Consider the following 23,259-nt stretch of genomic DNA (forward strand, 5'->3'; position numbering starts at 1 on the left):
GGATTGTTTGATGGCATACTAGGTTAGATTCTAAGGGGTCTTTATATAGCCACCAGATTCTGAACGTTGGGCTAACCCAATGTTCAAAAACAGCTCAAATTAAAATCCCAACATTTAAAAAATTAAAGAGATATTAAAACTAAACTAAAATAAATAAATAAAAAGATTTTGGGTTGGTAAGGAGCTAAGCCCGTACCCACAGCCCCAATCCGATCAAGTTTAGTTCGGTTTGCACACGCATATATTAAAGATTTTTTTTCAAACCTCCTCAAATGCCCCTAAAGCCTAATCCAAACCATTTTCTAATATAAAGGGCTCATGAAATCTTTTCATTCCCGATGTAGGATTAAAAGATCTCAAAACAAGATGAAAACACATTTAGAGAAAATTCAATTGCAAAATATTGAGTTTCCAAATTTTGAATTTCCTGCCAACAGTGCCTTGGTGTTCGATAAGGTTTTTAGTGTACCAATTAGTTTTAAAGCTACTTCAAAGTTCAAGATGTTAGAAGATTCTATACATAAAAATTGGATGCATATACTTGAAGCTGCTCAAGTAAATATATGATATAATCAAAGTTTTACTACTAATTCATAGGTATGTAGGTAATGATCAATGCTTTGATAGGCAATAAATATAACTTACAATCATTGATTTCAACATAGACATTGAAAAGAATGAGCTAACGAAGAGATTATTACTTGAGTGAATAAAAAAGTTTTATTATTCAATTGCTGGTTCAACAAGTTATTACTTGTTGCAATTATTATGGCAATAATGACAAAGACTATATGATGGCATTTACAACATTGACAAATTCAAATTTTGTCAGCATAAACTTTGTAATAAGAGGGGGTGCTGAGATTTATTATCAAATCCTAATTCTATTGGAGTTTCTATTAGTTGGTCATTAATTTTAATAACTTTAGAACTCTATTCTTGATATTATTTTATTTAATTATTCATTCTAAAAATTTTTCAAGTTTATCTCATAGTGATTTTTGATTTTTTGAATTTAAATAAGAGTTAAACATCCCACCTATATAATATTCTATTTAAAGGGACCTTGGGTGTCTCCTTTGGAGTGTGAAAAAAGAAGGGGTGGGAAGAGATCGAGAAAGGTATTCCCTTTAGTGATGCATAAGAGAGAGTCTTATTATGTGGTTTAATTTTTTAAATAAAATATTTTTCTCTTCTAAATTTTTTGTTCCAGCATCAAATTTTTATTATTTTTTGTTATTTATTTTTCTTCCAACATCAATTGCAATCAAATTATTATATACATACATACATATATACATACATACATACATACATATATATGTATGTGTGTGTGTGTCTGCATATATACATATATATGCATATATATATATATATATATATATATATATATATTATTTTTTTCCTTTGTTTTGAATATTTTTTAAAAAAATTAATTTGAAATGAGGAAAGCAATTTGAAATAATATTTTTTATTTTAATTAAAATTAAAAATTTTATTTTTTTTAAATTTAAAATTATAATTTTTATTTTTTTCTTATTTTTTATGATACTTTTTATTTTTTTAATATTTTAAGATATATAATTTTTGACATATTTTTTTAAAAAAATTAATTTGAAATGGAGAAAGTAATTTGAAATGATATTTTTTATTTGAATTAAAATTAAAATTTTTATTTTTTTAATTTAAAATTATAATTTTTATTTTTTTCTCATTTTTTCTCATTTTTTATGATATTTTTTATTTTTTTAATTTTTTAAAATTTTTTGAGATATTTTTTAAAAAAATTAATTTTAAATGGAAAAATTAATTTGAAATGATGTTTTTTATTTGAATTAAAATTAGAATTTTTATTTTTTAAAATTTATTAAAAATTATAGTTTTTATTTTTTTCTCTTTTTTTTTCATTTTTTTCTTCTTTTATGATATTTTTTTAAAAAAATTAATTTGAAAAGGGAATTGTAATTTAAAATGATGATTTTAATTTGAATTAAAATTAAAATTTTTATTTTTTAAAAATTTAGAATTATAATTTTTATTTTTTTCCAATTTTTTATGATATTTTTTATTTTTTTTACATCAATTTTTTTTTAGATATTTTTTTAAAAAGATAATTTGAAATGGAGATACTAATTTGAAATGATGATTTTTATTTGAATCAAAATTATAATTTTTATTTTTTTAAAAATTAAAAATTATAATTTTTATTTTTTTATTTTTTTAAAAATTAATAATTAAACTCGTCATTTTAAATGACGTTTTAAAAAACACCATTTGAATTGATGATTTTATTTTATTTTATTTTTTTTCATCATCCACGTGGAAAAAAGTGGTGACGTGGCCATCATAAAATACCATTCAAAATCACGTTTTTATGGTTTGCATTATTTTGATAAATAAATTAAAAATTAAATTATTTTTGTAAATAATTTTTTTTTTAAAATTATTTAGGTAAAGTACTCCTTCCATCCATCGTAACCCAACTTTTTCCGGCACGTGCTGGCCTTAAGATTTTTTTTTTTTTTTTTTTGGGTTTGCCTCGCTTACTTTCAGATCCGTGCCACTCTTTGGGTTTGGAACTTGGGTTGGAACGGGGGTATTACAGGCTGCTTGCGAGAAGCTTCAGAGGCACTTCAGTAATTTGACATCCTCTGCAGTTGCGGCGTCTGTTCCCTTCGCTGTCTTCTCCCGTTCCTATCCATCCTTCAGCGTCCCCTGGTCCGAAGGTATTTTCTCTTCTTCTTCTCTCGGTAATGTCTATCAGTAATAGATTATTCTAGTCGGTGATATTAGGGTCTCGGACTACTCATAAGAAAGGGTTTTAGAGTTTTGTGGTTTGTTGAAATTCGAGGGTTTGCTCTCATCTAGGGTTTCTACGCCACCTGGTTACATCAAGGGAATTCGGATTTCTTTTTTTTATTCTTTATTCTTTTTCTTCTGTCAACTCAGATCTTTGTCTGATGCTGTTTCATCTTGTAGTTGTATTTGTTTGTCAAGTGTTCAGCTGCAAACTTAAGCTTGTTATGAAATAGAATGCCGAAAGGAAGCTTGTTTCCTATAAATTAAAATTTTAAAATCAACTCGCTTTATTTTTTTCTCAGCTAACCATGCACAATTATTGTATGTAAAGAGTTTTGGGTTGCATAGTGATTATTAACATAATAGATTGCGGTCAATGTTACTCTAATTGATTGATGAAGTTCATGATAAAAACTCTCTTTTCGAATGGTAGTCTGCTCGTCATGAAGATTACACACTTCAAAGTCCTACAGTAGAAGGCCATAATCAATAAGCTACTAAATTGATTTCGTTGCTATGAAACATGCAGATGCTGAATTTCATGGTCTTATTCAACGTACTATCATAAGCTTTAACTACATCATCATATCTTGAATTTCCATGTACCAGAAAATCTTCAATGGTGTCCAATTTGCAAACACTTTGGTCGGGAAATATATGCTTAGCTACCACACACAAATACATACAATACATACATTGTAAATACTTATTAGAACTTGATATCCAGCTTGAGAAGATGAAAGTGTGCAATGCTGCCAACTAAGGATCACTCTGTCTTCAATTGTAGCCAAATTTGTCTCACCTATAATGAAACAGTGGTACATGAAATGCCCATCATGTGTCTAATGCTGATAACTGGCCCAAGTAAGATGGGGCTCTCCCCTACTACCTTGCATGCTTGAAATAGGATGATCTGGAGCTATTTTATAAGCCTTAAAGGAAGTGTTGAAAGGCTGTGAGTGTGCACATTCTGCTTGTTTATAACCATAAATTGCATTATGCTTGCTTGCATCAATGATTGGAATGATCAGCTTGTTTCATCTATTCCCCAATCCTGGAGTAGATTGCTTGCCACCTTCGATTTCAACCATACTTTTCTACAGTTGTTGACCCGTGCTTATTTAGTTTGTCATGCTTTGTGCTCTCTGACCTTTCCATAACAATATCTATACATGCACTTTGAAAGAGTAATTGCTGTTCATGAATCTAAATGTCTAATAAATACTACTACTTTTGGGGTAGTTATCTTTGAAGCAAGTATTGTCGATTCGGAATCGGATCCCATGCCAGTCGGCCGGTAGTACGAGTCGGTATGCTCCCGTATTGGATTATACTAGGTTCGAACCGACACGAAAACAGAGAATGAATCGGGGAGGAAAAGAGAGAGAAAGAGGGAAGGGGGAGGAAGGAAGAGGGAGGAAAGGAATGAGAGGCCAGTGGAGATGCCTGCTGTGGCCACTGGAGGGCCATGGACGTCGTTAGTGGGCTATCGAGGCCTTCCGGACTCCACGATCCTCTGTGAGAGAAAATGAGAAGAAAGAGATAGAGGGGGAAAGGAAGGGGAGAGGAGAGATGGGAAGGCGGTGGAGAGGTCATCGGAGGGCCACTAGGTGGTGTTGGATGGCCCAAAAATCCCCATGTTCACCAAGGGGTTTGTTTACATGGGGGCTTTGCCCTTGTTTCGTTGGGTTTGTTAAAAAAATCTGACACAGTAAAGTCGGTAATGGATTTATCGGCTTTACTATTTTATCAGATTTTTTTTTTAAAAATCCAATATACAGTAAAGCCGACAATAGATTTGCCGGCTTCACTTGTATTGGATTTTTTAAGAAGCCGATCACCCTTATTTCGAACCCCGCGGTGGCCATTGGGGGGGGGGTGGTGGTGGAGGGGTTGGGCCATCGGGTGGCCACAATGGCCACCCAACGCCCTCCTCACTGCCTTTCCGTCCCTTCTTCTCTCCCTATCTCTCTCTTCCTAGTCTCTTGTGGAGGACTACGGAGACCTAGAGTCTTAGCAGACCTCTAGCGGCCTCAGCGCGCCACCGCTGGCCTTCCCCTCTTCTTTCCTTTTCTTCTTCCTCTCTTTCCTTGTCCATCGTCTTGTTTTCACTGGCATTCTAAATCCAACGACAAAACTGCACCGGTTAGCTGCCGATACAGTTCGGCACCCATTGAACCATCCGGTTCGGGCTAGTTCGGTGAGCCATGCTTTGAATCATATCTACTTCCATATATGGTCGTTTTCCCTTTTTTTTTTTTGAATTCAAAATCTGAAATTATTAGCTACCACCAGGCCAAGCCAATCTCAAGGAGAAACTTCTGCTTGATTTTTTGACCAAACAGTGATCTTTGTCCTGCCTTCTTGCTTTTATCTTTTTATGGTTTAATAGTTGCATTACATTCTTGTTGGAATATTTTTGGTATCCTTGCTTTTGAATAATATTTCTTGATTCCTAAATTTTAGACAAAATATTATCATAATCATCGTCATCATGGCTTGTGACACTTTCATCCGTGTATTTACTCCTCACTTTGATATAAAGCCTCCATGTAATGTGTCATATTTTCCTATTGTAAATCTTTTGGACGTGCACGTATCCTTCAATTCTTGACATTTCTTTTCCCCGTGCAGATGAATAAGGAGAAGCTTATGAAGATGGCTGGTGCAGTTCGCACTGGTGGAAAGGGCAGTATGCGCAGGTTCTACAGTTTTTCTCTAAATTTTGTACTATGAACATGTACCATCTGGATTTTCAAGAGATACTTTCTGTGGTAAAGACTATAATGTGGCTGAAGTGCTTGTGAAAGTTCATGCGAGAGAATATGCAATAAATGTCTTGAGAAATTAGAAATATGTTATTAGCTTGTGGTTGATAATTACAATGGTAATTTGTGTGTTCTTTAATAATTAATGAGAAATGGAAGTTATCTCAGAAATTTAGCAGATTGCATCTTGAATAATGGATCCAACCCCATAGATAGGGTAAAACTTGTTGGCTGATATTAGAATTAAGCAAAATTTTGATGTTTCTTAATAATTGGACAGCTTAACTTGTGTGGATATTTTGGAAAAATATATTTGCTTAAACATAGTTTAACTGTGTAGATGCAATGTGGGCATGTGAAACCACCACTTCTGCTGTTTAGGAAAGAAGAATTTGTTTGGGACAATGATTTGCGATTTTAGTTACTTATTCACTGATGTCTCCAGTGTTGAGGTCTCTTAAGAGTCGGACAGCTTGATTTTGTGGATATCATAAAGTTTATATTTGGGCATATAATACTACAACTTTTGATGTTCAGGAAGAAAACAAATTTTTGGCTATTTGCATAATGATTTATGATTTTTCTGCCCTTCATCTTTATTCTATTTAACTGTTCTGCTAGGAAGAAGAAGACAGTTCACAAGACCACGACAACAGATGACAAGAGGCTTCAGAGCACTTTGAAAAGAATAGGTGTAAATGCTATCCCTGCCATTGAAGAAGTTAACATTTTTAAAGATGATATTGTCATCCAATTTCTGAACCCCAAGGGTAAGACACATCATGTAAACCGAGAGAAACAAGTACTGACTTTTGTCCAGTCAGGTGGTCAATCAATTGCTCAGTTGTGACTAAGTAGTGCGTTTTTTCATTTCTCCAGTGCAAGCTTCAATTGCAGCAAATACATGGGTAGTAAGCGGTTCTTCTCAGACAAAAAGTACTTCTCTCCGCACACTTGCAATCATGACTAAAAAAATACTTCCAAAACACACACATTTGCTTGCATATGAAATATTGCATGTATTCCCAACAGCATGGAATTATGTCTGTAATAGTTGAATCAAGTATGATGCATCACATGCATAACAGTTTCAAGGACTTATTTTCCTGCTGGAGGTTTGCTGCTGTCATAATGTCCAAGACGATATGTGATATTATGTCCAAAAATGCTGTCTTTCTGTAAAACAATTTTCTTTAGATAACACCTATTTGTGCTTTATGCTTTCCTGAATGTTTACAACTCACATGTGACATTTCATGGTAACAGGACTTCAAGATCTGCTGCCTGGTATCATCAACCAACTAGGTGTGTTTTCTGTTTCTTTTTTCTTTTCTTTTTTTTCTTTTTTTGAGTAAAACTGGGCATGTTGTCTTACTAAACATCTTTGTACATGATCAAGTCTAACTGCACTTTCAGTCAGACGTATTTTCACTTGTAATCTGCCTTGTGATAACTTGCCAGTCCTTGTATAGAAACAACTTGAATTCCTGCCTTAGTGCTTTTAGATCATGCTCAACCATCAATTTTGTCTTGCATTAGGCACATTGACTCGAGCTTTTGTGCATTTTCCTTGTATGCTATGATGTCAGATTTTCACGCTTTTTAGCATTCTTTTATGACTATTCTCAGTACACGTACTCATTGACCATGCCATAGCACCATTTTTCTAGTTTTTATCATTCACTGCCACATCTTTTAGACTTTTTGACGCTTTTTTGGGTTTGCTAATCTGCAATTACATATGTTCTGAGACATGAGATCTTCCATATTTGCCGAAAGAAGATATTGTTAATTTACTTGTGTTCTGGATTGATGGGGAAAAACGAAAGGAAAAAAAATGTTTTAATGTCCCACTGCAAATTTAAAAGTTTTCTGGTGTTCCATTTGTTTCGTAGTGTGTGACTGTGCTCATTGGTAACTGCTAACTTCTTTTTTCAGGCCCTGATAACTTAGACAACCTGAGGAAGCTAGCAGAACATTTCCAGAAGCAGGCACCAGGTGCTGGTGCTGCCGCCAAGGAGTATGATGATGATGATGTGCCTGAGCTTGTGGCAGGAGAGACATTTGAATCAGCTGCCAAGGATAACCAAGGTGTCCCTGCCCATGATAACCAAGTTGCAGCTGTCAATGTTAACCAAGCTGCAGTATCCAGTGAAAACCAAGCTGCAGCTGGCAATGAAAACAAAGCTTCATAGAAATTAAACTTTCAGCAAATCTGTCACAGCCTCTCTTTACCTCGTGTTCCGTCTTTCTCATTTGGTGACAAACTAGAAGAGCTGATCCTGTCATTCTTGTTTTGTGACACTAAACCAATAATCATTTCGGTATGGTGTAGGAAAGCTGATGTTTTGCTACCTTGTTTTCGTCGAAAGGCATGTCATAGTTCCAAGTTTTCTCCTTTGTAGGCAAGAGGTCCACCTGACAGGCTTGACGAACTGTTCAAACTGCTCATTTACCGTCTTATTATGTAATGGATTTAGTTCTTGTCAAACGTGCTGCTTGCCATTACCATTGAGATAATCTATTGCCAGCAAAAATGAGCAGTGTTGAACATCTAAACTCTAGGAATCCTGCAAAACTTGAAATATATTGACTACTTTAGGTATTAAATTCGAATAGCGTATTTTGAATTTGAGTGGTAGTTCAAAGCTGTTGTCATGGGAACAAGCTCCATGAGTTGGTGGAAACCTTGAATTACCATTAAACATTTGTCATAAAAGACATGGCACATAATTTGTTGAGAGTTGTCCTTGCTGTGGGAGATTACTCTGTATATTTGGGATTTTCTTTTTGTTAAGAGTTCTCTATCTTGTTACCAAAGCGTGCAAAGTCGGATTCATGTCCAAAATTCAGTTGCATGATGGTGGAAATGTGTAGAAAACCAAATGGATGTCAGAGATACATTTTGTTGAAGTTCAAAATAAAGCGGTAAACCAGTTGGGAAGCACCAATGTCTAACTGCAAGGGAATTAAGAAAGCACCTTTGTTACTTGTTTCTGGACCACAAATGTTTTTAGGTGGCGTTTGGTACATTACATAAGTAATGTTGTTACGGTAATGTGATTGCAGAGGGAATGTGATTACCTGATAAAATTACAGAAAATTTTATATTGCAGTATTTGGTATGTGTAGTAATATTGTTGTAAAATTATAGAAAATCTTATATTGCATTATTTGATATACAATTTAGATTATATGAAATATAAGTTAATTTTTTCAAAGTACCTCTATTCTTATTTATTGATTATTATCTATTTTCTAGAGGGATAACTTAATTTTGAGATCAATCATTTTTCGTGACATCACCTATTATGTTTTCTTTTCTATTTTCACCAACTGAGATTATCCATAATTTATTTTGATGGGGATATTTTGGTCCTGAAGTTATCTTATTACAAAATTACAGGATTGTAAGATTATATTTATCACATAGCCACCTTCCTCTAGGCAATCAGATTATCTCTTTTTGAGGTAATACTGTATTACATGTAATGCAGCATTATCTGTAAAAGTAACGAAACAAATAGTATAATCTGATTATTTGTTGTAAAATTATATATAATGCTGTCCGGATTAAATGCTACCAAATGCCCCCTTAAAATTTTTCTGACCGGTGACAGAAGCAACTTGAGCTTGCAGTATGCCTTGTTCCCAGGCATGCTGGTCTGGATGTATGGGCTCCCCCATTCTGGTGGTAGCCAGGACTGCCGTATCAGTAAACAGAGACAGGTTAACCACTTAATTATCATCTCCAGATGATCAAGTTGAGGAACTCTAGCTAGCTACTGCCGGGAGGTCTGGTGGCACCAGCAGACGTGAATGATGTCATCCCTCTCTGCTGCTTGTTTTCAGCGATTAAGATCAGAAAGAGCTGAAGAAGCCAATAAAGAAAAGAGAAGATGCTCTGTTACAGGACCTGATGCATATATATACTCGATCCTGTGACGTCTGTGCCAACTCTTTACGATGGATTTAAGAGATGAAGGTAAAGTTTGATAATCCAAACAAGGTCAGTACTGTGATTTTAGATCACTGCTATCCTCGTCCCCATTATAATCAGATCCCCGATGATTCATGATCACCAAATTTGGTATGCTATACTCCACAATTAATCTGTATGGTATACCATGAAAATCAAATTCATTGATCAAGTGTTGTTGCTGAACTCTGAGGTCGAGTTGAGGTTGGTAAAGCTACTGCTGCTTCTCGGTTGACTTATTGAAGCTGAAACAAAGTTGTCATACTGGAGCTCTTCTAAAAGACTCCTTGATATTCAAGTTAGCTCAAATTCAAAGAACGATAAAAAAGAGAGTTATAGCATGAAGTTGTTCCTTAACTTATTCGATGCTCTCCTTGTCATTTCCTATTTATAGAGAGAGATCGGTTGCCATTTCCAAAATGACGGGGATGTGTAGAAACTGCACAACAATGACTAATTTATGATTAAATAGGTTATATGTTATTTACATGTCCTTAAAATTATAATCGTTTTAATTGTGCGATAATAGTTATAGACATAACAATCATCGGTATTCTTGGACCAGCATTATTGTGCCCTCAAATCATCCATCCTTGAGTTGAGGAAGCCAAACATGCTGAGGCTATTCCGCTTCAAATAATTCCTCGAAATTCATTTTCTCGGCATCACCATATAATATTAAAATTATCTTCAGTATATTTCACACGTTCCATGTATTTTAATTGGAGTTGGAGGGCTTCTCCCTACTAAGCTGGTCTTTAAGGGCATTTTTGTTAGCAAATTTCAGTCCAATATTAGTGCGCCCAGGTGACCTTGGAGATCGGTCCTTAAGGACGGGTTTAACATCGCTGAATTGAGCTGAGATACTGACATGTAAGATAAGTAGGTGCAACCAAACTCAGTGGTCGTTGTCACTGTCGAACTGGGATCATCACTCCAACTAAACGCTGCCTCAAGGAAACGATATGAATACGTTGTGCCATATTTGGTGGATTAATTTCTGTTCACGACGTAGTGACAAATTATTGCATGGATCAGATCCAATTGGTGAAATACAAGGGGTAATGTGGCATGTTATCCACCGTAGGATTTGGCGTGGGCCATTCGACCTGGTCCAAGTAATAATAATTAAACCATGTTGTGAGACGGGTGAGGCGTCATTGGAGCAGAGCGACAATGATTGCTTTGTGATTACAAAATTGTTGTGCGTCATGGGAATGCGTGAAGGGCGAGATGCGTATCTTGGTGCGGCCCTTCGTGACAAGGAGAGTCGCAGGCTGACAACCGGGGGGGAGAAAAAAAACACCGCGGGCACTGGGACTCTTACAATGTTGCCCCTTCTTCGCGGCTGCCGTAAGTTTGATTCCTTCTGCTGCCCCGCTAGCAAATACAGCAGAGCTAGGTGATGCGGGATTCCCGCATTAACTGTTTCTCAGCTGATCATGAAACTTCTCTTCGTGAGATTGTGTTGGCAGAGCATTCTTTGAGCAAAAATTAGGAAGAGCAATTGCCAAATGTTGGACCATTTTCCTCCGCATGGCATATAGAGAAAATTTTTGTGCACTACATGTAACGCAGTTATGGAGATATTATGATATTTTACGATTAAATTATGATTTTTTGTACAACAATAACTCATAATTTGACCACAAGATATCGAAAAAATATTTTTATCATTTAAAAATTATAAAATTTTTAAATGACATAAATATCTTTCACTATTTATGACTTTTTTGGAAAAAAATTATGACTTTATGTTGTATAGGAAGTCATAATTTTATTGTAGAACTAGCATAGTATCCCGTGCGTTGCACGGTATATATTTATTTTTTTTAAATAATATTTTTATAAATTAAAAATTTAATATAATATAAAAGATATCATGGATGATATCAAATATTCTAAATAAAAATATATTAAAAAATATAATATTCAAAAAATATTTTATTTTATCTAACTATTCTATTCTATTTATTTTATATTTTAAACCTATGCCAATTTTGAGACATAAAAAGGATGTCGCTCTTCTCGGAGCCCACGAGGGGGACACCCCAGATGAACACCTCGTCCGGTGCCATCACGATCGTCGGTGCTTCACCAGAGGCCTCCTTTTCCGGCTCTGTAGCTGGTGCTGTCGGAGTCACCTCCTTTATGGCCGACGGAGCAATGGGGACCATGGTCTCCTCGATCACCTCCACTGTCTTCGCCCTGTTCTCATCCACCATGACGGCCTTCTCCTTCGTTGGTGGCGACGAAGAAGCCTTCTCCTTGACCACCATCATTTTTGGGGGTTCCTCCGATTCTACTGGCTTTAGGGGCTCTTTCTTTACTTCTACTGCCTTTGGAGGCGAACACATCCTCTGGTGCCACCACGACCGTCGGCGCTTCACCAGAGGCCTCCTTTTCTGGCTCTGCAGCCAACGCTGTCGGAGTCACCTCCTCTATGGCCGACGGAGCAACGGGGACCATGGTCTCCTTGATCACCTCCACTATCTTGGCCCTGTCCTCATCCACCACGATGGCCTTCTCCTCCATTGGTGGCGGCGGAGAAGCCTTCTCCTCGACCACTGTCATCTTTAGGGGTTCCTCCGGTTCTGCTAGCTTCAAGAGCTCCTCCTTTGCTTCTACTGCCTTTGGAGGCTCCTCCAACTCTTGCTTGGCCGAAGCAGGGGCAGATGGCTCTTTGGCCTTGGCCTCCTCCTCGGGGGTGGCGACGGCGGTGGGAGGTGGAGGTGGCGGGGGAAGAGAGGCTTCGGGTGGAAGGCTTGAAACGAATGAAGAGAAAATATGTGGCTCTCTCTCCTCCCCAGTCGCCAACGACGGAGAGGGAGAGGCCATTGCCGACGACGCATGACGGTCACCGTGATGACGCACGATGGCCGACATGTCGAGCTTAGCTGGCACTTCGACGATGGCCCCGGCTCTTTTTTCGTGCACTCTGACGGCAACGCATGATGGCCTCCACTCCTTTTTTGTAAGCATTTTATTTTATTTTATTTTTTCTTTTACGTGGTATTATGGCCAAAGGAGATCCTATATTGCTGTCACGTGGCGGACAGAGGCTTCTTCATTGAGAGACCTCTGTTTATATATATATATATTATTAAATGTCATAATAAAATCACAGGATATTATAATTTTTTAAAAAGAAACGAATATTTTCGTCATTCAAAATTTTAAACGAAAAATCAAAACTGTAAGCATTTAATGGACGTTGAAAAATGATGGCTATGTGGCCCAATAAGATGAGACGATATATTTTTACTACATTGCATGGGATGCACAAAGAATTACTTGGGGCATGTAATTGTGTTCTAGTTATGCTTACAATACTCTTCTATCAAACATGCCTAATTTTTGTGTAAATGTTACTCCAACTAAAACTGCAAGCTGTTCCACAAATCTAATCAATAATCCACCATACCACCTACCATACAAACACCCTCCTCTTTCAAATCTGGAGATAAAAGCAATGATAAATATATGACGGGATATTTTACTTCACGACCCAAATCAAGAACCTCACCTCAACACCTGATCAAGACAGATGTGCCCACCAGCAAACTAAAATACAAGAGGTCATGTCCACTTCATCAATCATAATTTCCTTCTAAATATATTAATTAGCAATCATAATCACATTTCCATCATTGTAGTTCGTATTGGCGTGGTCTAAATTAGATTTCAATGAATCAGTCGTTAAAAGTAACATTTATTAATGACCAATTATGCATTTTCAGCAAGCTCTGAGAAACTCAGCCGGTTTACAGGAAATTTATAAGAAAATAATGAAAGAATGAGTTCATATTGAATAAAATAAATCTCTATACAGAAACTATTTATAGCCTGATTGGAAAACATATTTGAGCATCATTGCCTCGAATTTACACACTATTTATTACATCAACCATAGTTACCGAGACCCAGAAAAACCATTTATTTGCGGTCCTTCAGATGTTTTGGTAATCATTTCTAAATAAATGCATGGTACAGCTGACTGTGACAGACCAACCTACAATAATGTTGACGCTGTTGAAGTTCGTTGTTTATTTCCAAGAATGATCACAATGACGGTCACATCATCATGATATTTTCTCCTCCTCCCAGCAGGAACACTCATCAATTCTTCAGTGGTAAAACCTGTGCAGCAAAAATCAAATGATTTAGAAATCTAAAGAAAGAGTCATATATCCACCGCATTCATGTGAAATGTTAATGAATAACCACATCACTATCTTTGAAAATTAATGCATAATTGAGATGCATTCGTTCTCCGATAATAAAATGCAACATACTTTAAGTTTTACCATTTCCCTTCAACTTACTGAACTAACCAAAGCCTACAGTCATAAATCATAAGCCACACACCAAGTTAACCAACCTAAACTTGGACCTGCCATTCTAGAGACAGTGAAGTCCCACAACCTACATATATAAAAAAAATAAATAAAAAATAAAAAACGGGCCTTTCATATTTCAGGTAAAATCCCATATTCACAACCCATAAATCAAACCTAACCAACCTGACCTTTTTAATTAATCATGTACCTTTTCCAATATTCTACCCCAAGACCATGGCAGCACCATCTTCAATGAGTAAAAAAAATCCAGTCCATGACTCCAAACAAAACCTAATTAACACCAAACCAGAACTCCATCAAAAGCTTAAATAAATTCCACTTTAACCTAACCAGCCAAGTGCAACTACCCAAACACATTTACAACATAAATCCATCTAAAATCAACTTATAAAGCCAAAGCAATGTATTGAAGCCAATGCAAATCCAATAACCAAAACTTACAAAAGCCAAACTACCCAATATCAATCCCATTATACAGCATATGTTAAAAGTTCATTTATGACCAAAGTATTCATGTCCAAACAATAACCTTAGCCACCTTATTCCCATCCTATGGCCCCCTTGTGGGCACCTTATTGTCATGATTGCAGTTGCCAGACCATGGCAAAGTGTGTTGGCATGAGCTTGGCATGGGGCGCATGCCAAGAGTTGCAATGCTACTTGATACTTTGGAACCCTTAGGGTGGAGACTGGTGGATCATGGTTGGGTTACAGCATGGCTGTGGTATGATATCAAGGGACTCGTAGAGCTTGATATTTGGCATGGTGACAGACTGCTTGGACATATATGGATACCCATAGGATTCAATGGACTAAGAAGGAGCAAGGCAATACCATGCCTGAATGGCTTCCTGGGAAGCGTCCAAGCCAATATTGGTTGGACAAGCTTGCCATATTGCATAGCAAGGACTTCCATGAGGTTTTACCTAGGAAGTAGTTCGGGTTACACTTTGCATGCTTGATCATTGTAATGGACTAGTCATGCAAGAGTTTGGCCTACCTTGATATGCATGTCGAGCAGGTATCACAGTTTGATGTCTCATAAGGATTCATAAGAGCTGGCCGATATAGAACACAAGTGTGGTTAATGGAACATTGGTTGACACATATGCCTTGGAGTTGGAGCAAGGATCAAGAACATATCGAGTGGACAAGTATGGTGAAAGGGTTTGCTGGTTGATAATATTTATTTGATGGGCAAATTTGGATGCCAGTGCCACAGAGTGCATGGTGATGTAAAAGCCAGCCATGGACAAAGACTGCCAGGCTATATGGCCATGCATCTTGAGAACCTTGGCATTGTACAGCAATGTACCAATAGTCCGTAAACATTATCAAGTGGTATGGTCATGGAAGGGAAGGTATGCCAAGGATGCAAGATAGGGATCATGACACAAGAGCTGGTGTTGGAGCTTGGATAATGGGAACAGAGGGCTTGAACGTGCATGGTCAACTATCACTTCTAGGGGTTATGGGGTATGTCAACCTAGGGGTTTAGCTGAGGCACACTGAAGATGATTTACCTATAGGCCTCATGCATAGTGGTGACTTTGCATGGTCATGTCATGTGGGTTTGGTCTATGTATTCTCGAAGTGTACTGTGGTGGCTTGTAGATCAGTGGCACAATGGATATGTCATGGCAGGGGACTGTTTTGCTAGCAATGAAGATATTTGAGTGAAAAGTACTTGGTTTGTAGGCAAAGCCATGGAATTAGCATAGAGGTGCCTAGTTGTAAAGTACTCTTGGGAAGAGTCTAAACTATGGCAACAATGTGCACATGAGCATTGCGGTTGACCTAGGGGTTGGGTTGCTTGCAAGCGCTAGAGGGTGTCATATGTGTTCAGTTTGATAAAGGTGTCACATAGGAACACAAAGGAGCATACTTGGTTATGTGGTCGGAACTTTGTGTGTTTATTTATATGCCCAAGGGAAGGATTTAGGATGGCTCACCCTGGTTATGGCATGTCAGGGTGCTTTATAGGTGTTTGGCAATGGAAAACACTCATCTCGTGACAATATCGTTGTCATCCTATGGCCAAACTTATTGCCACCCTACAACCGGCCTTTACTTCTGTTGTTGGAGAGGGCAAGAGGAGAAAAAAAGGAGAACATCCAAGTGAAAACCTTAATTAATTGGCTTTCCTAACTTAATTGAAATTTCATCCTATCATTAGACTCATTGCGAATTTACAAATCTGGAAATGCATATGCTTTTTCTTTCCTTGAGAGAGAGAGTAATTGGAAATGCACATACTAGATTTTGGTATTTGACCTTCAGAAAATTGTAGGCCAGTAAGAAAAAATAAATGAAAACATTAAACTATGGATGCATATATAACTGGTCGCATTATAAATAAGCACATATAAAAATGCAATAAAGCACAAACACAGTCATAGTTTCAAAGAATACCTGCACATTTTGCTGCTTTAAGCACAAGCTGTTCAATTAAATATTTTGCAGGATCACCAGATGGACTGTCTTGGACAAACCAATGAACCATATTCACAACTTCATCATTAGTGAAAAAATCAAATAGTCCATCACTTCCCAATATGACAAATAAGTCATTCTCTGACACTTTATGGCTGATAGTGAATGGATGAGTGTAAACATATGGAGGGCTACATAAATTACCAACTCGAAGAATGCCCATCAATGCATCATTCAGTTTACCCTGCAAAAGTTTATAATTTCAAAGATAAATTAATTGAGTTCATTAACCTTTCATCTTTCCAAAAGTTAATAACAAAATTGAATACCTTTTTCAAGTAGCCGACACCCAATGCACGAGTTAGCTTTAGCTTTCCTTTTACTTTCCCACCGATGACAGGTGAAGGATCATCAGGATGATCGGCCAAAACCTTCTTACACTCTGCCTCATTATCAATTGTGTGAATTTCTGTTAGTTGAATGGCTTCTAATGTTCCATTTACAGAAGAATTATCAGTAGCCAGGACTGCTCTGCTGTCTCCTAAATTTAGAACATATAAATCCATCCCATGAAGAAGCACAACAAGTACAGAAGATCCAACAGAAACTAAATCAGGTCGATCTAGCATTTCTTGTTCCACCATATAAATGAAATCACTCTCAGCTTGAGCAAGAGCACGAACAAGACAATCCAATACACCAAGACTGAAAGATTTGCTTGAGAAATCTTCATATGAAAAATTAGTGGATAAGCCTGACTTGTTTTCAATATCTGAAGCCTTTATAGCCAAAGATAGCTCACTCTTCATGGTGTTATGACTTGACGAACACTGCAGATACTTTTGTTCATATAAACCACTGGATCCTCCTTGTTGCTTAATTTGACATTCTAGCAAATATAAATAAAACCTTATGTTTTCATACAAAGTTCCAGCCAGAAAATCAGCAGCATCTCTTCCATTAAATCCATCATACACTCCACAAAATAGCCATCCATTTTCTTCAGAACATACAGCTTGAACACGATCTTCACCTGCTGCACCTCCAGCTGTTTGTACGTCCACAGCATTAAGAAAACTTGAAGATTCAACCCCAGTAGGAGCACTCATGGAGTTCCAAAAGTTTCTACTGCTCTCGAATACATCACTGTCAGTTGATACAGTGCCGCTTAATGTGGACATGCTACTTTGTGAAGATGATGACAGAAGGTCCAACCTTGAAATAGAAGAGGAAGATGTCATCCTTCTGAATGATGTTGGTGAATCCAATCCAGGCAAGATTTCCTCTCCAATAAGGCCATTACATATATTTGTGTTTGCCAATGTGGCATTTGCACTAAGAGCAGCACCAGACAAACAAGAAAATGAACTGCTCCGGAATTGGATTTTGGAATCTTGAATTTGAATTGTTGTAGAATGCTCAGATTCATGTTTGACTTCAGCAGAAGTATATTGGTGGGCATTGCACTGATAACCAAAGCTGACATTAAGGTCACTGGAAGACTTGGAATTTCTTTCAGACCCTCCCATAGTTTCGGGAAGTAAAAATCTAGGGCTTCTCGATCTGTATTGGCTGAAGGCAACTTTTTGTTCAATAGAAAGTTCTGATTTCGTTTACTGAAAGACACAATTTCTTAGACTTAAAATGAGAGCCTTCAAGAACGTGTGAATTTCACAATTTGTGGTAGCTTTTCAATAATTACTAAAAATAACTAAAATAACATGCCAAAACAAGAAAAAGCAATACCTAAATGGTTGATCAGATGTTGAAAATATAAATTTTTAAAGGGATCGATATGTTGGATTAATTCAATATTTTGACCTACTAAAGCAAGTGAATTTTGTATTTCAAAAAATTGATAATGATGGAAAATTTACACTTATAGACAACAAGAATTGAAGTACTGCAAAATATAGCAGACATATGCCATTTAAATTCTTAGTTCTCTGTTTCTAAACTGTGGAGGCATCATACTATTGTATTTTTTGAGATGGAAATTCAACTTTGCTCCTGACACAAGCAATATAATATTTTGGCAACCGACACCCATGGCTAATTGTTAGTGTGATAACTACGGCTTGCTTCTGAAAATCATAGGAGTGTGGATTCTCGACAAGGTGAAAAAAGCATGTGATTGCCAAAAGACAATGCAGGTGAAAAAAATTAACTACACAACAAGGCCATGTGGGAGAAAACCTGCACTTGTACAAGAAATATGAGCCAGTGTAAACATTGTAGCACAATATATATTGAAGTAGCAGTCTCTGCTAATAAAATGAACCGGTGAGCAATTTACATGTCAGAAAATATATGAAGTTATTTAGTGTAATTTGATTTGACTGATCCAATTTCCTAGAGAATGCGAATCTAACTTTAGTTGGTGGCCAATACCATCAATACTTCGAGATAGAAAATTAAGTACTTGTTCTTGGAGACCAATAAATCAAGCTTTTCAAGCCATCTAGATATCTAGAATGCATGCGTTTAATCAAACACATACTCCCCACCATGCAGGGATGTTCTTTAAACTGTTTATTGCAGAAAAACATGAAATATGTAGGATAATGAACTAATTGTTTGCCCCAAAAAATAAAAGAAAATAAATGATGCCAAGTTCAAATCTATTAAAAATGAAACAATAATCATAATTTTCTTCATGATAAGTTGTGCTGAAGTAATACTATAGTCCCAACAGATTCTATTTCATGGACCTTTCAAAGATTGTGAAAGGATAACTCCACCATTACTCATCTCAATAACATGCTTAAGATTATAGTTCGCCAATTGTAGTTAAACAAACCTTAAATTGCTCCAAACAACATTTCAAATGTTCATATGTTCCTCATGAGGATCACATTCTGCACTTAGAGACTCAGGCATAGCATACTAGTGCTGCTATATCTCGTATGCTGCAAGGAAACCCCGAATTCAACCCACAAAGAAAAAGGCATTAGAAGTGGTAAGCTTTTAGGGACTTAAAAAAAATTTAAATCCAAGCTTTGATAAACAGGAATTTTCCCGTGCTTCAGTCACTCCCTCATGTTCCCTCCTCTCTGTTCAAAAGCAAATACATGCAGCCATTAGGATAAGCAAGTATCACCTGACAAGAAAAGGAAGGTCTTCTGCTTAACAAATGAACCCATGGGCAAGCTATGGTGAGATTGGCTGCAACACCTATTTCCCTAGAAGTAACCTTCTGCACTTAACCCAGGAAGTCGAGCATCAGAGACAAAGAGCCAGCAAAAGAACACATACAGAAGCCAAGACAATAGCCATACTTTGGAGGAGGATACCACTGTTCCCATTCAATTGAGGAGCATCATAGGAAGATCGAGATGTCCTGCCGTCGTATCCCTTAAAATATCTCCACTGAATTGTATGTGCTTCAGTATGAAGAGCGATATTTCAGACTCGCAAAAACTGACACGTAAATCCAATCAAATCCATCAGCTGCAGCATATCGACAATTTTATTAGAGAATGTTATATTTGGAAGAGCATATCAAATCTTCTATATATTTGGAAAGCATTATAGTTGGAAGAGCATGTCAAATCCTTTATATATTTGGAAGGCATATCAAATCCTCCATTTATAAATGGAGGATTTGATATGCCTTCCAAATATATAAAGGATTTGATATGCTCTTCCCAATATAACATTCTCTAACAAATTTGAATCAGAAAATTGACATATAACCAGAATTTTTTTTTTTTTCTTTTCGAAGAAAAAGTGAACATGAAGCATAACATAAAAACTAGATTAAATCCGTGCCATTTCAGCACATATCATCGAAGTAAAACTACAATATCTTAAGGACCGGGCATCAGATACTCTAACTTATTTTCGAAAAACACACTGTAATCTAATTCAGGAAGAAAGGAGAAACAAATTAATCTCAAAAAAGATCCTTGAATTCCAATAAGTGTTGATCCGCCATCATCTCTGCTTCGATAACATCAACAACAAGGCAATGAAAAGAAAAGGATCCATATTATTCTTTTCTAACGGGAAAAATGAAAACACGGATGGTTCTTGAATGAGTTGATATGGAGAGTTTTGTATTAAAGACAAAAAGGGTGCGAGTCCTCTTTAGAGGATCTCAAAACAGAGGAAGGGTGAGAAAGATCTTCTTTACCGAAGAGGTGCGGAAGAACAAAACAGAGGAGCAAGCTTATTTCGAAACTAGAAGAAGTTCACCTGGCAGGATAGAGAAGAATCTAGGGTTTGGAGCGGTGGGAAAGAAGCACAAGAAATCGACTTGACCTGGGGCGCGGCGAGAGGCGAAGCGTGTTCTACTCGCGCTGCTGCTCTGCCCTCTGTCTTTTATTTATAATGATAACGGAATCGATCCCACATCAACATCAGAAGAGAGAGAAGGGGGAGATGATGACGACGACGACGCACAACAAGAAGAAACGTAACGGGAGGAGGAAGCTTTATTTAGCGTTGTTATCTATTATTTATTAGTATCAGTATGATCAGAGGAGGAGGCGAATCGGAGGGCTGGGAACACACCAAGGCTCGCGGGCAAGCCAGTGCCTGGCACGGATGGTCGATGGATGGCGAGGAGCGCGGCCGAGCCGGAACAAAACGCGACCTCTTTCTTGCGGAAGTGTCGGGTATATGTAACACGGGATCGATGTCCTATGCATCATGTCCGTCCATGTTATCCGTGCAGCATGATGAGCATGTGTCCACGGGCTTACTCTTATCAAACGTACGATGCCCTGTGATCCGTGCCATGTAACAACGTTATGATTGAAGTGAACGTTATCGGACGTGACGGCTTATGGTTATTCCTGGTTTCGAATTGGACCTTGAAATCGTGAAACGGCGCATTCAACCCAAATGAAGTGGCCTGAACGAAATATTTACCAAATTTCTTTCGAGAAATTTTGCACCATGGGAGTTGATCGACAAGTCCATCAATTTCTTCGAAATGGCGTTAATTTCATTAGCACAACCTGACTATATCTTTGAGAAAATTGAACCATATAAGTTTCGATACTTCAAACCTCAAACCTTAATTAGCAAAAGAAAAAGATTGCCATGAAATACTCGATATACATGCGTATATCTATATCCTCTATGTATTTAAATTCTAGAATGCAAGGTGGATGTGATAGGCTATATTGCAAGATCAAGTTAAAAAAAAAAAAAAAAAGTAAAACCAAACATTTCCTCCTCCTCAGTGCATGTATTAGAATTTAATTTTGATGTTGCATTTAACTATTCTAAAAATAGATAAAATAATTTTGAAAGAGGTTTCCAAGACAATTATCTCCCTAATTAATAAGCAAGTAGATTAGTTAGAAGATACTTCCACCTTGCTACTAGATATCTGGAAGCTTTAAAAGATGTATAATTATTGTAACCAAGCATGTATACAAGGAAGTCAATAACACTACTAACTGGATTGTTTCTCATGTGGCCGGTCATACTGGAGCTACCTTTGGGTGGCCTCATCAATTATTGTCGAGTGCCATTGGAATATTTTGGTGATATTGCAAGTGCTCCAGGAGGACATAAAACAGCCATTTCAACAAAAAAAAGATAAAATTAATTTGTAGCCGATAATGAGAAGGCCGTGTAACCTTAAAGTAACCTCTGACTTCTGTACTGGTTCATATGATTACAAATTGAAAACGATGAATAAAAATGTTGCATCAATTGATTAATTTTTTTTTTGTCCAAATTTTTTAAAGTCAAAATAATGCAATGGTGGTTTCTCAGTCTCCCTATGGACTAGGTCCAGCCGCTATTGCCTACGATGACACTTTCCACTCATGTTATTGTCTCAATTGTCGATATTTGATAACTAATTCGAAAGTGGATAGGAAATTAGCTTGCAAAAAAATCTGTTTCTATGTAAAAATTATGGAGGATACAACTGGAATGTTTTGTCAAACACTTCTTTTTTTTAATTTTCTGAACAATCACTCCTTTTGAAGTAATCAAGATTTGCAGCCCAAAAGCATTGCGTATTTATTATCCTTGTGTTCGCGCATGCACGCCCATGAAAGCAATGGTGCGATACGTTAGCAAGGCTAGAAAATTCTAAAGCATATTTTAATCGAATGAAAGCGAGGAAAACTAATATGTGTTGCTTGATATGCATCTTATTGCCTAAAATATTCAAGTAATAAAGGCCCCAGCTGGCTCTGTAGGGGGAGACCTTGGAGTTAAGAACTAAAATTCTCTATCCAAGTGGTGATGCTTCTTTTGAGATTCTCTTATATATATATATATATATATATATATATATATATATATATATATATATATATATGAGGTGTGGTTTTAATACAGCGGCTTCGTGCAAATTCTTTGCCGACCTTTCTATTTCTAGATCAATCTATTGTTTCTCGACTAATTTTGTATCATGTTTTGTTGATCGGGTCGTTGCAGTATTATTTCTTTTAGTCTTTATTCGTTAAAATAAATGCATGTAGATGGATTCCCATAGTTTTCAATGAACAAACAAGGCCGGCCCTAGCTGTCGGCTCAGCGCCAACGATCTATGCAAAGCATAGATGTTCTTCTTTTTCTCTTTTTACTGCCCCCACATTAAAGTTAATGAATATACATAAGAAACCATCCATAGCTTTTACAATCCTGAAATTCCTATGGAGATCAGTTTTGGCGTCCATCTTTGATCAATCCTCCTCGCTTTCTATATAATTCAAGTCGTACGTAATTGATGTCATCAAGACCCACCACAAGGAACGGTGAAATTTTCTTTCCCTTTCGCATCAACATCACCTACAATCGACAAAAACGACAAACTAAACCCCGGCACCTGCAGCACGCACTTTATTTAGGCTCCTATGGAACGACAAACTAAACCCGCACGCACTTTATTTAGGCTCCTATGGCCAAAGAGCACGATGATATCAGCAGTTATTATCTTCTGATAGCC

The 23,259-nt window shown here is 36.9% G+C and overlaps 2 protein-coding genes across 12 annotated transcripts; one reads left to right on the top strand and one right to left on the bottom strand.

The window, feature by feature from the left end:
• The first annotated feature begins 2,584 nt into the window (after positions 1-2,584).
• LOC105050994 (nascent polypeptide-associated complex subunit beta) lies at positions 2,585-8,058 on the top strand. The gene is made up of 6 exons (XM_010931233.4): positions 2,585-2,726; positions 5,434-5,501; positions 6,189-6,337; positions 6,447-6,503; positions 6,834-6,872; positions 7,506-8,058. Exons 2-6 carry the CDS (start codon positions 5,434-5,436, stop codon positions 7,760-7,762), a joined length of 570 nt encoding a protein of 189 aa, XP_010929535.1. The 5' UTR covers positions 2,585-2,726; the 3' UTR covers positions 7,763-8,058.
• Positions 8,059-13,332: 5,274 nt separating this feature from the next.
• LOC105050995 (probable protein phosphatase 2C 39) lies at positions 13,333-20,755 on the bottom strand. Of its 11 annotated transcripts, none has more exons than XM_010931239.4 (7): positions 20,604-20,755; positions 19,619-19,790; positions 19,441-19,536; positions 19,141-19,249; positions 16,670-17,956; positions 16,320-16,584; positions 13,333-13,686 (listed from the first exon to the last, which is right to left on the bottom strand). In XM_010931239.4, exons 5-7 carry the CDS (start codon positions 17,867-17,869, stop codon positions 13,559-13,561), a joined length of 1,593 nt encoding a protein of 530 aa, XP_010929541.1. In that variant the 5' UTR covers positions 17,870-17,956; positions 19,141-19,249; positions 19,441-19,536; positions 19,619-19,790; positions 20,604-20,755; the 3' UTR covers positions 13,333-13,558. The 11 variants fall into 11 exon arrangements, with proteins under 11 accessions (XP_010929541.1, XP_029122248.1, XP_029122246.1 ...); XM_029266415.2 differs by having other exon boundaries at positions 19,619-19,760; positions 20,604-20,752; XM_029266413.2 differs by having other exon boundaries at positions 19,619-19,760; positions 20,538-20,743.
• Between the last annotated feature and the right edge of the window lie 2,504 nt (positions 20,756-23,259).

Source organism: Elaeis guineensis, chromosome 9 (assembly GCF_000442705.2).
Source record: "Elaeis guineensis isolate ETL-2024a chromosome 9, EG11, whole genome shotgun sequence".
NCBI lineage: Eukaryota > Viridiplantae > Streptophyta > Magnoliopsida > Arecales > Arecaceae > Elaeis > Elaeis guineensis.

Bases quoted from the DNA above. Each gene is read 5' to 3' on its own strand.
- LOC105050995 (XM_010931239.4), bottom strand. From the start codon at position 17,869: ATGGGAGGGTCTGAAAGAAATTCCAAGTCTTCCAGTGACCTTAATGTC. The intron at 16,585-16,669 runs GTATTCAATTTT...AAACTTTTGCAG, and splicing joins GTGTCGGCTACTTGAAAAAG to GGTAAACTGAATGATGCATT. The intron at 13,687-16,319 runs GTATTCTTTGAA...TTTGCTGCACAG, and splicing joins TAAAGCAGCAAAATGTGCAG to GTTTTACCACTGAAGAATTG.
- LOC105050994 (XM_010931233.4), top strand. From the start codon at position 5,434: ATGAATAAGGAGAAGCTTATGAAGATGGCTGGTGCAGTTCGCACTGGT. The intron at 6,338-6,446 runs GTAAGACACATC...TCATTTCTCCAG, and splicing joins CCAATTTCTGAACCCCAAGG to TGCAAGCTTCAATTGCAGCA. The intron at 6,873-7,505 runs GTGTGTTTTCTG...TTCTTTTTTCAG, and splicing joins TGGTATCATCAACCAACTAG to GCCCTGATAACTTAGACAAC.